The sequence below is a fragment of the Lupinus angustifolius genome, chromosome LG19, assembly GCF_001865875.1.
Source record: "Lupinus angustifolius cultivar Tanjil chromosome LG19, LupAngTanjil_v1.0, whole genome shotgun sequence".
In the NCBI taxonomy this organism is placed as follows: domain Eukaryota; kingdom Viridiplantae; phylum Streptophyta; class Magnoliopsida; order Fabales; family Fabaceae; genus Lupinus; species Lupinus angustifolius.
This window is the reverse complement of record NC_032027.1, coordinates 11461102-11475487: the sequence shown is the minus strand read 5'-3', so window position 1 is coordinate 11475487 and position 14386 is coordinate 11461102. Positions and strand designations below refer to the sequence as shown.

At 36.8% G+C, this 14386-nt stretch overlaps 1 protein-coding gene across 2 annotated transcripts; it reads left to right on the top strand.

Moving 5' to 3' along the window:
- Positions 830-10661, top strand: LOC109333679 (heterogeneous nuclear ribonucleoprotein 1-like). 2 transcript variants are annotated; one of them, XM_019569221.1, is made up of 5 exons: positions 830-967; positions 1124-1211; positions 1515-1736; positions 2044-3253; positions 10045-10661. In XM_019569221.1, the coding sequence occupies exons 3-5, from the start codon at positions 1515-1517 to the stop codon at positions 10056-10058; spliced, it is 1446 nt and encodes a 481-aa protein (XP_019424766.1). In that variant the 5' UTR covers positions 830-967; positions 1124-1211; the 3' UTR covers positions 10059-10661. The 2 variants fall into 2 exon arrangements, with proteins under 2 accessions (XP_019424766.1, XP_019424767.1); XM_019569222.1 differs by having other exon boundaries at positions 1512-1736.

The window sequence follows — 14386 nt, the reverse complement described above, 5'->3', positions numbered from 1 at the left end:
TACCTTCACAACTACCAAACTTGAATCTATCGCGTAGAAAAAATGAACCTTATCCTAAATTTCGTTAGGTTTTATGTTCCCGAACTATATATAAATGAAAGTTTGAGTCCGACTTCCACACAAATATCCTAAAATCAGAACTCAAACCCAAACATATTTAAAAAATAAACCTCGACTCAAATTAGGTTCATATAGTCGAACTCGAGTCGAGTAGGAATGGCAACGGGGCGGGTCGGGGGTGAGTTTGCACATACCCAAACCTGAACCCAAAATTCAAAACCCGAACTCGAACCAAAAATCAACGGGGTTGAAAATAAAAATGTCATCCCAAACCCGTCGGGTTTCGGGAATCCGAAAATGATAAAGTATTAAGGAAAATATGATATTCTTTTCGTGTAATTTTTCTCCAACATTTTTATTTTCTCTTGTATTATTTCATTTCTTTTATATTTGAAGATCCAATAGTGTGTAAAGTGAAATTAAAAATTAAAAACAATGGGCAAATGATAGAAATTTCAGTTTTAAATTGAATTACATTACTTTAGGGCGGGTCGGGTTAAGGTCTTTGCTATACCAAACCCGAACCCGAAATTTAAATCCGGGTAAAACTCGAACCCAATCACATCGGGTTTTCCCCATTAAATTTGGGTTCGGTTTGGGCGGGTACCCACGAGTTCGATTTTTATTGTCATGCATGTAGTCGGATTTAGATATGGGATTTTGTTATATATTTCATCCCTAGTGGGTGTCATGTGAGGGTTCATCCCCTGCTCCAAATATTCTTACCCCTGAGGATTTATATTGAAGTGTATATATATATATATATATATAATTTCCTTTTGAGATAAAAAAGCAAGAGAGAATTATCAGAGGGGATGATAAATACACCCTCTGTTTTCATTCATACTTCTCATCCTCCCATTGAAACAATTTTCCCACTTGCCCATGATTTTTCCATCATCAACTGGTAATTTATTCCCACCTGGGTTCCTTCAATTTTCCTTTATCTCTTTAAGAACCTTTTTTTAATTTTATTCTATCATCCATTTCCTTTTATTTTATTTTATTGGGTTTGTTTGTTGAGATTTTATATTCTGGTTTGTTTTTTATTCATGCTGTGAAGATCCGATGCTGTTTGATCGAATTTGACAATATCTCATTCTGTATCTGATCGAAACACCATCTGGGTACTGTCTGAATTTTAATATAAGGTGTGTTTTCTTCATAGATTTATGTTATCTGCATTTGTGATTGGATTTGCTTTATTGATTAAAGAGATGGGTTTATTTTGTGAGGATTGAGCTTAATTATCTGTTATTCTTCAATAAGCTATGCATTTTGATTGATCCCTAGACTGGAAATTTGGTCATCATTGAATAATTTATGAGTATTGAATTTTGGTTTTGAAAATTTTGTCAAATTTTGACTGGAATGAGTGTTTGAATTTTGTTGAATCTCAATATTAAAATCAGTTATTGATGGTTGACTGCTCATGGTCGGTATCATCATAGCAGATGGAATTGGATCTCGGCAAGCTCTTTATTGGAGGAATATCTTGGGACACTGATGAGGAACATCTTAAAGAATATTTTGGGAAATATGGGGAGGTGATTGAGGCTGTGATCATGAGAGATCGCACAACTGGTCGTGCTCGTGGTTTCGGTTTTGTTGTCTTTGCTGATCCTGCTGTTGCAGAAAGAGTCATTATGGATAAGCACATAATTGATGGCCGCACAGTGAGTTGTTTTATTGTAGATATACTTGGCATTGTGTCGATACTTTGTGTTTAGACTTGTAATAATGTAACTTAGGTAAAACTGTATTTTTAATAGAGATCATCATGCTACTCCTTGATTTTCTACTTTGCTGCTAATAAAAAAATCATGTTCACTTTCAGTTCTATTTTGTTTAAAGCCTAGCAATTTCAATGCTTGAGTTTAATATTTACGTTGGATCAAACTTGATGCTTTTTTGTCTATAAAATATATAACTGAAAATGACGTGCATATTTTGATCTGTGTGTGCTGTTCTCTTAAATTTCAGGTTGAAGCAAAGAAAGCTGTTCCTAGGGACGACCAGCACACCATAAATAGACAGGCCGGTACTTCACCCGCATCTGCTAGTCCTGGACAAACCAAAAAGATTTTTGTTGGAGGTTTACCATCAACTATCACCGAAAGTGATTTTAAGAATTATTTTGACCAGTTCGGTACAATTATTGATGTTGTAGTAATGTATGATCACAATACTCAGAGGCCAAGAGGTTTTGGCTTCATCACATTTGATTCAGAAGGATCTGTGGATAAAGTTCTGTATAAAACTTTTCATGAACTCAATGGAAAGATGGTTGAAGTCAAGAGGGCAGTTCCGAAAGAGCTTTCTCCTGGACCCAACCAGAGCTCATTGATAGGATATAACTACGGTCTGAATAGGGGGGCCAGTAGCTTCCTAAACAATTATGCTCTTGGTTATAGTATGAGTCCATTAGGAGGATATGGAGTAAGGATGGATGACAGGTTTAGTCCACTCACTAATGGAAGAAGTGGGCTTTCTCCATTTGGAAACAATGCATGTGGAATGGGAATGAACTTGGATTCAGGATTGAACCCGAGCTATGGAGGAACGTCTAATTATGGGAGCAATTTAGGATATGGCCGAATATTTAGTCCTTTCTACAATGGCAACTCAAGCAGATATGTCAGTCCTATAGGCTATAGTGGGGGTAATGGGAGAAGCGATTCTGTTATGAGTTCACCTCGGAATGTGTGGGGGAATGGGGGCTTGAATAATGCCTATGATGCAGTTGACCCCAATGCTTTATTGGGATCTGGAAGTGGGAACTTTGGTGTTTCAATTGGAAATAATGGCACAAACTGGGATCCATCCATTCCAGCCCAAGGTAGAAGGGCTGCTTCTGGCTATGCTACTGGGAGTAATGCCTACGGAGGTGGAAATAGCAGTTTCGGATTAAGTGGGGGAGGGTATGGAAGAAACAGAGGTACAGGTGTGATTCCATCCTCTACGTTTAATGCATCAACCGGTGGTTACGAAGAATCCTATGGGGACTTATACCGCAGTGGCAGTGGCAGTGGTTCAGTTTACAATGATTCAACTTGGCGGTCTGCAACTCCTGAGATAAATGATTCAGGCTCATTTGGATATGGTCTTGTTAGTATAGCTTCAGATTACCCAGTAAAGAGCTCTGAGGGCTATATTGGAAACTACAATGTTACAAATGGACAATCTACTAGAGGTAAAATCTTTTGGTACACTCTTATCTCCTAAAGAAATATGATTATAGCTTATACATTTTTTGATGATTTGTGTGTTTTTATGTCTGAAGGCATGAATTATGTATGCTAAAGGAACTTGAAAAGGAAATTTGTTTATTTACTAGTTATATATTGATAAAGATATCATGCTATCATTGTGATGTCTTCTCTTAATGAGACTAAGTACCTCATTATACATGTCCTATTTTATTTATGTTCTTCTGATTCTTGATGGTCTTCTCATAAGTGTTTATGGCAGTCCAAGTAGAAATGTAGAATTATTTTTGTCCAAGTAGAATTATTGATTGCATAGTCTTATACTTACGAATAGTTTTCTTCATTATTTTCATTTAATTTTATGTTGGAATTTGATTTTATTTGTTATGTTAAAGCCTAATTCCAGTTTTGGTGCCCTATATTCCAAATAGACTATTTAGTTCCTCAATTTTTTGAATAACGTGCAAATTTAGTCCGTTATTCTGAATAAGCAATTGAAATGCATGTGAAATTCACATATCTCTCTAAATTTCGAAAGTAACATTACTAACTAAATTATACAATAATTTTACACAACATAAAATCTCTGTTGTTTTTTCTTGCTGACATGCTAGTCATGTTACATATTTATTCAAAAAGAGGTTATATACACGGTAAAACTGAAGTTGAGATTTTGTCATATTCATGGGACTATTTTTTAAAGATTTTGTTAACTTTTTTATTAGTTAAGGAATGGAATTTAAGATTTGCTACTTCTCGTATACAACATCTCATTCAGTTTTAAATCAAACTTTGCAGGATTTACGAAATTTAAAAAATGGTACTAAATGTTTTTATCTATGTGCTTGAGAATGCATTGTAAAAATTGAATTACTCATAATACACAGAAAAATTGGTCCAGTTGGTCAATGACCTGAATAAGTCTGTCTTTTGTAATAGAGCACTTAGTCTTTAATTTGATATGAATGAAGATATTATACACAGCAGGGCATCTATCCAAAGTTAAAGATCTATAAAATCTGAGTGATCTACTTTAGTACACAAGATTATTTAGTTATCAAATCCACAAAGGTTGCTACAACCTTGTGTCATGGATTCTTATTTTTCAAGAAACATCATCTCTCATTGTTGATTAATTAGATATTTAAATCGCTTGACCAATCAAAGTCCATATATTTTGTAGGACAGCAGATGTTGTCCCTTATTTTGGACAAGCTCAAGATTTCCATGCATTATGCTGTTAAGTAACTAGATATTAGTAATCAGGGATTTCTTAGTTCGGAATGAGACTATTTAGGGTATTTATAGAGTCATGTCCATCTCATATGCACTTAAATTGTTGATTTTGAATGAATATAATTTTTAAATTTCACTTCAGCAATTTCCATTAATTTTTGAAGTACATACCAACAGAGGACTAAAACTGCTCATTTTGTTAAAATAAAGGGACTAAATAGGGATCAAATTACTCATTTTTGCTGAAATAAAAGTACAGAAACTGCAATTAAGCCTTTATTAACTTGGAAGATGCTTAAATGTAAACATAGATCAACCTTGTGTTGAATGTCAATAATGGTATGCTCATCAGCTCATGAATAAGATTTTTTTTTCTTCTTTTTTCTTTCTACAACTTACTAGATTTAGTTTCAACTTGTATGCAACTGTGCCTCCTCTACCTTAGATGGAAACTCTCCAGCATTGATTAGCATGGATGGATTCCTGCCATAGAGAGCCTTGAAGGTGTCATGCCTGTTGAACTATGGTAGGTGGAGTTATACCAAAATTCAGTCCAAGATAACCATTGCATCCACTGTTTAGGCCTTGGCCCTACAAAATACCTCAAATACCCTTCTAATTTCTAAACACTTATTTACCACCTTTGTTTGACCATCTTTTTGGGAGTGGTAGGAGGTGCTAAGCTTCAATTGAGTGTCAGTCGTTCTGAATAGTTCCTTCCAAAAACTGCTTATGAAAACTGGATCCCTGTCTGAAACTATAGAAGAGGGAAAACCATGTAACTTCACCACCTCCTTACCAAACAAGTCAGCTACCTCCTTGGTAGAGTAAGGATGGCCTAGTGCATAGAAATGGGCATACCTTTTGAGCTTATCACCACCACAAAGATAGTGTCCTTACCTTAAGATTTAGGAAGGCCTCCAATAAAATCCATTGAGATGTCCTTCCATACCTGAGAGAGAATTGGTAGGGGATGCAACAATCCCCTAGGGGTTAAAGTTGAATGTTTATTCCTCTGGCAGATATCACACTCCTCTACAAACTTTTTGATATCTCTCTTCATCCCTACCCAATACAGACAACTTGCCACCACCCTCTTGTAAGTTCTGAAAAATCCAGAATGTCCACCAATAGGAGTCTCATGACACTCCTTCAAAAGGTTAGGAATTCTATCAGATTTTCTGGCCAGTACCAACCTGCCATTATTCAGTAGCAACCCACCCTTGTACTCAAAACCCTCATGAGATTATGATGCAATGAGAAGGTCCTGAATGACTTGTCTCCACTTGGGATCTTGAGCCACTTCTTGAGTCCAATCCTCTTTGTTAGTGACCGAGACTAAAGATAAAGTAGCATACACCTCCTTCCTAGATAAAGCATCTACTACTGAATTCTCCTTTCCTGTTTTGAACTGGATCTCAAAATACATCCCAATCAATTTTACAGCCCATTTAAATTGTTCTTCTGTGAATAACCGCTGGTCAGTAAGAAATTTGAGACTCCTTTGATCAGTTTTAATAACAAAGTGTCTTCCTAGTAGATAGTGTCTCCACCTCTACACTACCTGAACCAATGCCATCAACTCGCTTTCATAAACAGATTTCTGTTGGGCTCTATAGGATAAACCCTGACTCCAAAAAGCTAAAGGCTTCCCTCCCTACATAAGAACAGCTCATATTCCCTTGCAAGATGCATTTGTTTCCACCACAAAAGTTTGAGAAAGATCAGGTACTGCTAACAAGGGTAGGCTAATCATGATAGTCTTCAAAGCCTCAAAAGCCATAATAGCTTCAGTAGTCCACTTGAACCCTTCCTTCTTCAATAACTCAGTAAGCGGTTTAGCAATCAAGCCATAATTCCTAACAAATCTTTTATAATATCCAGTGAGACCCAAGAACCCTCTCAACCCTTTAATGTCCTTTGGTATGGGCCAAGAACACATGGCTTCTACCTTGGACTGATCTGCCTCCACTCCCTGTCTTGAAATCACATACCCCAGATACTCCAATCTCTCTTGGCCAAACGTAAGTACACTTCTTCTTATTAGTCTTAAGTGAATGATTTTGCAACACTTCTAACACCCTTTGTAAGTGCTCCACATGAGTATAGACGTCTTTGCTAAAGACTAGAATATCATAAAAAAAATCAGGACAAACTTTCTGAGAAAAGGCTTCAAAACTTCATTCATCAAAGCTTGGAAAGTGGCGGGTGCATTGGTGAGGCCAGAGGACATCACCATGAACTTATAGTGTCCCTCGTGAGTTCTGAAAGCAGTCTTCTCTATATCTTGGTCCCTCATTCTAATCTGGTAATAGCTAGATTTCAAGTCCAACTTAGAAAAAACCTGAGCCCTCCTAACTCGTCCAACAATTCCTCTATAATTGGAATGAGAAATTTGTTAGGGATGGTTATTTTATTTAGGGCTATGCAGTTCACACAGAATCTCCAACCTCCATCCTTCTTCTTTACTAAAATTATTGGACTTGAATAAGGACTTATACCTGGCCTAATGACCCCTGCTTGTAGTATCTCTGTTACCAATTTTTCAATTTCAGCTTTCTAGTAATTAGGGTTTAGAGGGTCTGAGATTATGTATGTTGGCCCCTTCCTTGAGGTAAATGACATGATCATGCCCCCTCCTGGGAGGTAGGCCTTCAGGATCAGCAAAGACCTCATCAAACTGAGGCAAGACTGCTCCTAATTCCTCTGGAACAACAAAAGAAGGAACTGGAGTAGCTTCTGATTCAATGCAATGCAAAAACAACCCTTCCCCCTCCTCCTTCAACACTTGCATGAATGCTCCAAAAGAGACTTGAGTCCTTGCCAAAGTTGGATCTCCATTGATGGTATGGACCTCCCTTCCCCTTCTTAAAGTCAGTTCCAACTTACCAAAATCAGATCTTACTTCCTCCAATCCAGCTAACCATTCGAAACCCAACACAACATCAACCCCCTTCAACTCAAACAGGTAGAACTCTTGAGTGAATTTCAGACCTTGCAACATAAATCTCAATTGAGCACTTTATCCGTGACACTGCACCTTATGCCTATCCCCTACCTCAATCACATACCTTGGAGTGACTTGAGTCTCCAATTGTAATTGTTTTGCTACCTTTGAAGATATAAAATTGTGGGAAGCACCACAATCAATGAGGATAACCACCTCTCTCCCCCTTAAATAACCAATCACTTTCCCATCTTTAGTAGAGGTTAAACCAACCATAGCCCATAGAGACAGTTGTAGTGAGTGCAGGTTAGCCACCATAGATTCCTCACTGTCCAATTCCTCCTCTTCTCCTCCAACAAAATCATCCTAATTTGCCTATTCTTACATTTATGGTCGCTATTATATGGCTCATCACATCTGAAACACAACCCCTTCTCCCTCTTCTCTCTTAATTCAGCTCCAGTTAAGTGCTTGAATGCCCCTCCCCTACTCCTACTTTCAACTGATTGTGCACTATTCATGTTGACAGAGGCACTCCCAATAAAGGATTGGTCTGGTTTCTTTTCTATTCCAGGCTTAGATTCAACAGTTATAGACCTACTAGGAAAATTGGATCTAGTAAAGCCTGCAGACCTAGTATAATTGTTATTACTCACCTTCCTTTGTAATATTATATTTTTTCTTCTATCATAAGGGCTTTATGAATTACCTTAGTTAAATTGGGATGCTATGCCTTACTTCAGCCTTAACTTCCTCATTGAGCCCATTCAAGAAAATTCCTTTGACAAACTCTGGATCAATCTCCTTCAGAGCTCCCACATACTTTTCAAACTCTTCCACATAATCCTCCACTGACTCTAACTGCTTCAAAGCCAAGACCTTCTCAAAAGAGTTCTGCACCATGGAAGGTTGGAACCTCCTGACCACTGCTAGTTTGAAACCCTCCCAGGATGGTTGAGGGTTGCACCTGCTCGACCAGTGGTACCAACTGAGTGCCTTCCCTTCAAGAGCCATTAGTGTAGCCTGCATCTTCTCCTCAGCTACTTCTTTTAACAAGAAGTACCTTCCCAATCTATGAGTCCACCCAAAAGCATCATGCCCTAAAAAAATTGGGATCTCTAGCTTCCTCCATCTCTCTAACGCAATGGTCCCTTACTTCATGTTCTTCCCCAAATTCACTTCCTTCATCACGCACATTAGGAGCTCTAGCTCTGGTGGTGAGTTGAGCCAGTGTTTCCTCCAACATTTTCATCCTTGCTTCATTCAATTTGAATCCTCTATTCTTCTCTCTCCCTTCTCAGCTCCTCGCATTCCAGAATCCATTCTTCAACATTTCTTGTCATTCCTTTTGTGGTAACCATGCGCAACAATTCTCTTCTCAGAAGCGTGAAATCAGGGCACTAGGATGGTGCTTTGATACCAGTGTTAGAACTGGATTTAGAAGATTAGGATAGTAGTAGAAGAAGAAGAAAGATTCAAGATCAAAAGTGATATTGAATTGTATCTTATTACATGATTGAAAATCAATGTGGAAATTACACCTTGAGAAGTAAATCTCCCTAGAGTAACTGATTTCCAAATCAATTACTTTCCCTCCCAATTCTAACTGTCTGAAAAGATGATTCTTCTAATGCAACTAACTTCTATTTATACCCTCCCTTTCTTAACTAACTCAATCCCTGTTTTATTACAACTTTACCTATTCCTTACACATTTGGCCTATTCCTCCTAACATACACATGTTGAATAAAAGGTTCATTTCTATTTCTAACATCATACAAGATAATGGGGAAATTGACAGAGATGTGAGCCATAGGATTCAAACAGGTTGGATGAAATGGCGGAACATTTCATCTGTCATTTATGATTAAAACGTACCACTCAAGCTTAAGGGAAAGTTTTATAGGATGGATTAAGACATGTGATATTATATGAGACTGAATGTTGGATGATAAAATATCAACAAGAAATTGACTCCACGTAGTAGAGATGAGAATGATGCATTGGATGAGTGTGCACACCGGATAAGATAGGATTAGAAATGAAGGTATTGATGAGAAAGTTGAAGTAACTCCTATTGTATAAAAGATGGTAGGATCGCACCTTAGGTGGTTTAGATATGTGTGGAGGAGACTGGTAGAAGCCTCAGAAGGAGAGTAGTTCAAATGGAAGCTAGTCCAATTCCTAGAGGAATGGGAGACCAAGAAAAACTATAAGGGAAATGATGAAGAAAAATTAGAGTTCAATGTTTTGTCAATGAACATGATTTATAATAGAGCACTATGACATCGCTCGATCCATGTAGACGACCTAGGCCTGGTTGTTTTTGTTGTTATATATACCTCTTTTCTTTTAAAATATTTCAATTAATATGATTCAGTTCAATAATTCTACTCATTTCTTCTCATCTACAATGAGACCACTTCTGACTATATATTCATTATTGAGAATTGTTTGCTTTTCATTATACTTTTGCCTGTTATATTACTATCAATTGGTTGAAAATTAAGCATGTCCATTATGTTTTTGAGATGTTCATATTCAATGAATTGCCTGTTACTCGTTTTCTTATATTGAATCCGCTTGCTTCAGGAATAGCTGCCTAGGTGATTTGCTAATTTCTTTGTCATGGTAAGCAGTAGATCACAGAGGGGACTGGTCAAGAGTAATGAGGTATTTTGTGAATTCACACATCTCCTTCATCTTGAGAGATATCAGTTCAGAAGGAAATTCGGCATATATAGCTAACTGTGTTCTTTCATTTGAAGTATACATATTCAAATAGAAAGCATTTACAAGTGATTTTATGTTAAGGTTTGGGATTTTTGTTTTCCTTTTTTGGGTCCCCATTTTCAATTTTCAAAACTTAAGGTTGCTTTCTTGGAATGATTGAGGTGTAAAATCAGATTGCGGGATATACTCAGGAAGACTTGTTCAAATAGTTTAATAGCGCATCTCCGGGGAGAAGCATCGATCATAGTTAGTTTGTTTCATTATAGATTATTAATTCTTGAATTCCTTCTCACTTTTGCCACTGAATGGCTTAAGTGTTTGTTCTTGTCACCATCTTTTTCTTTGGATATGTAACTCTGATCAAATTGCAAGTGTGGTTCAGTTTGATTTATCAAGTGTGAAACATGATTGGGATACCTATAATATAGGATCCCAATAATTAATTAAGTTGTTGAACAGTTTTATTAATTGTTGTTTTGTGAAAATAGCATACTTTTATTGCAATGCATGTAATATAGTTGATTGGTTGCAACTAGTGGGATTGGTTAGAAATAGAAACATTTTATTTTCTTGCCTAGCTTATTCGTATCACTTATCATTAGTAACTTGAGTAAATACTTATTTTATTCCCTTATATTTTTAGTTATATGAATTTGGTTCCTCAAATATTGAATAATCCAAAATGGTAATAAAAAATTTCAAATATGCAAATTAGTTCTTTTTAGAGGTCAAATTAGTCCCTATGAGGTTTATAATATATTTTAAAATGAATAATTTGACCTACATTTGAAATTTTTGGGGACCATTTTGAGTTTTTCAATTTTTGAGGGACTAAATTAATAAGATCTCTGAAATGAGTATTTAGTCTATTAACTTTTATGGTTATCTAGCTTATAGCTTGTTACTTTCTCACGTGATTCTATCCTTGTAATAAGAAATCATATTTGGATCTTCAATTTGTTTGTGGCCATACTTTTATCTTATCCTTAAATGGATTAGGATTTGTGTTATGCTTATATCTTCTACTTAATTTTGGACATCATTGTCACAACTTCAGATAATAATTGAACTTTTCCAAAATTTGGTTCTAAAATGACATTGGCCTGTCTCTGTTTTCTTAAAAAAATATATATTCAAAGCTCATCATTTGCCTTAATCCTTTCCTTTAAAGGTGGTTATCAAAAGATGCTTTTGAAAGTAGTGTTTGGTAATTTTCTCCAAAGAAAATTAACACAGTTATTTTAGGCTATAATAAAAGTAAGGTTTAAATATATTCTTAATCTTGTAAAGAACTGTTTCTATAAAAATAAGTTTAGTGGTGTGTCCTTGAAAAAGAATTACTTTAGTTTTTCTCTCTAGGTTAGCATCTCTCCACTAAGTTCTGACATGCATGTTAGGCTTGTCTTGAAAATAAAAAATAAAAAAGTAAATTATAGTGACACCCGTTGTTATTCAGTAAAATTATACAAATCATCTCACATTTTCTTAAACTTATACAAATCATTCTTAATTAAATATATATATTACATTTACATCCATGTAAGAGAGATAAATATAAGTTTTTAAACAAAAAAATGGTGACGAGTGTAATTAAGTTATACAAAATATGGTATATTGTGAAGATAAATCAAAATAATATAATAGTCGATATTTATTTATTATTTTTGGTTCATTATAATCTCCATCAATAATTCTAAGGAGATGTTTAAATGACTATTGTAATGTATTATAACTAACCAAAATAATGAATAAACATGAACTCTATACTATTTGGATTTTCATTACACTAGTTACCATTTTTATTCATCACCATTTTTTGTTTAAGAAATTACATTTATCTCTCCTATAATGATAACTAGTGTAATGTATGTATATAATTATGAGTAGTTTGTGTAGGTTAAAACACGAGAGTGAGATTTGTATATTTTCACTAAAACTCGGGGGTATTAGTATAATTTACACAAATAAAAATGTATACCAATATTAAATAAATTTAAGCAAAACAAAACTTGATATTGGCCACGCAAAACATTAGTATTAGTGTATTACGGTGTACATTTGTATTAAGCAAAGCCAAACAACACTTTTACCTCTTCTATTATTATTCTTCTTGGACTTTGTTCTTTTATATTAGGAGGGAATGGTCGGTAATGAACGAAGGAATGGTCGGTAATGAACGAAGGAATGGTCGGTGATGGATGCACGGTAAAATGCAAGAGGTTGGGAACCTTGGTTGGAATATCGCTTGGACCTACTGGGAAAGGTACCTGAAAAAGTTCTCTGACGATCAAGTCAGCAGAGTATTTTAAAGAGAGAAGGGGAGTAAATAAGAGAGGTTAGAGCAAGTAGCAATAAGTGTAGCAATAAATGAGAGGATGAGAATTAATTTTACTCCATGTGTGGTATCTTCTATTTATAGAGTTTAGGAATTGCTGAGGTGGCGTCTGGCCATTGGCCAGCACCTAAAGGGTACAATAGGGGTACTCTAGGTCGTCCTTGTCTAGCCTACAAATCTACTCTTGTCGAGTTGTTGGGGGCAGGCGAAATATGCAGGCGGCATGGCAGGTGGATTGTCAGCTGGTATTAAAGGCGAGTTAGTGACGCATTGATGACGGAGACACAGGTGCATTAAATGATGGGTCAAAGGTATTAATATTGTGTTAGAAACATTCATGGTACCTTCCACAAGTGGGCCCATTCAAGGCGGGCAATTACGAGATGGGGAGCATTGAACTAGATACTCGGGGCGGATTGGGAACAGTCTGGATGTATCCGGGGTAGAACAGTTGTGCTCAGTCTATCAGGTTAATCGAGAATGGACCGGGATGGTAGACTCATGCTATTCCGATCTGTTGTAGTCGGACATATATAGGTACAAGGATAGGTCATGATGGCTATCTATTCTAGGCTGACACGTGGAAGATTGGTAGTACCCTATCTGATGACTTCAAGTGTTCAACCGCTGCGTCTGCTCGTTTTGGTTTTTCTTCCTCGTTTGTTGAGCCACTGTTGGATTGTTCTTGAGTGTTTTCGGACGGGTGCGATGGAATGCAGTGTTGGGCTTTGGGTATGGCCTGGGCCCAACCCCTTTCCTATAAATAGGGGTCGTTTTCTTCATTCTTCTTCACTTGTCTTTCCTTGAGAAATTGCCTCCTATCGAACACGTTCATTGCTTGAATCCAACCATCTTTCTTCCTTCCATAATCTTCTATTTTCACTAACTCGATAATTCCTTTTTCCTTTCTATTTTTTGGAATAACTCTAACTGGTAATAGCGATGTTAGGCGGGGATTCAGACCCTGATGACGTGGAGATCATGCTTGGACCTCCACCCATTTTTTCTAATGTCACTCGTCGTCGTCGCCAACAAACCCGACACCCTTCCGCCCCGGGAAGTAGTCGTTCCTCGTGGAGGCGACCCGAACAGTTATCCTTACCAACCTTGTTGCATGACCTAAGAAGGAGGGAGGTCGGTAATGGGGCTGCTTTGATGGACTGAGCGGCTTTCTTAGAAAAGTGGCATATGGCCTTGGATAATATCTCCAGCTTCGACTCTATCACTTCTTCTGATGATAAGTCTATCATGGGGCAGAATTTCTCCGATTGTGTCGATCAGTTCGTCATCCCGGAGGACATGGTGGGCTTTGATTACCATTATTGGTGGGTTGACCAAGAAGTTAGGGGAATCCTATCTTGCTTCCCTTCGGATGCGCGCTCGGTCGTGGATATGTTAGCACGTCTAGCCAACGATATACAGTGGTATCCTCCCACTAGGGATGGCAACGTGCGCGGGCGGGCACGGGTAGTGCTTTCCCGTTCCCAAACCCGCAATATTTGCGGGTATCCGTGCGGGTAGCGGGTATTTGTTGGTACCCACCGGGTTTTTAATTTTAATTATACATTTATATAATTTGTAATAATCAATATATTGAAATAATTGTTACATGAATAATATGATATTTATATGATAAATTTATGATTATAGTTAAATAAGTGGAATTTATTATGAAATAATAATAAAGTATATGATTTATAATCTTAAAATAATAATAAATATATATAAACATTTAACTAAAAACTAAATATATAAATTTGTGGGTACACGCGGGGTGGGTATCACAAAACCCGCTCCCGCCCATAAGCTATTATTGCGGGTACCCGTTGCGGGTATTTTCACGGGTATCCACGGGTCGGGTTTTTT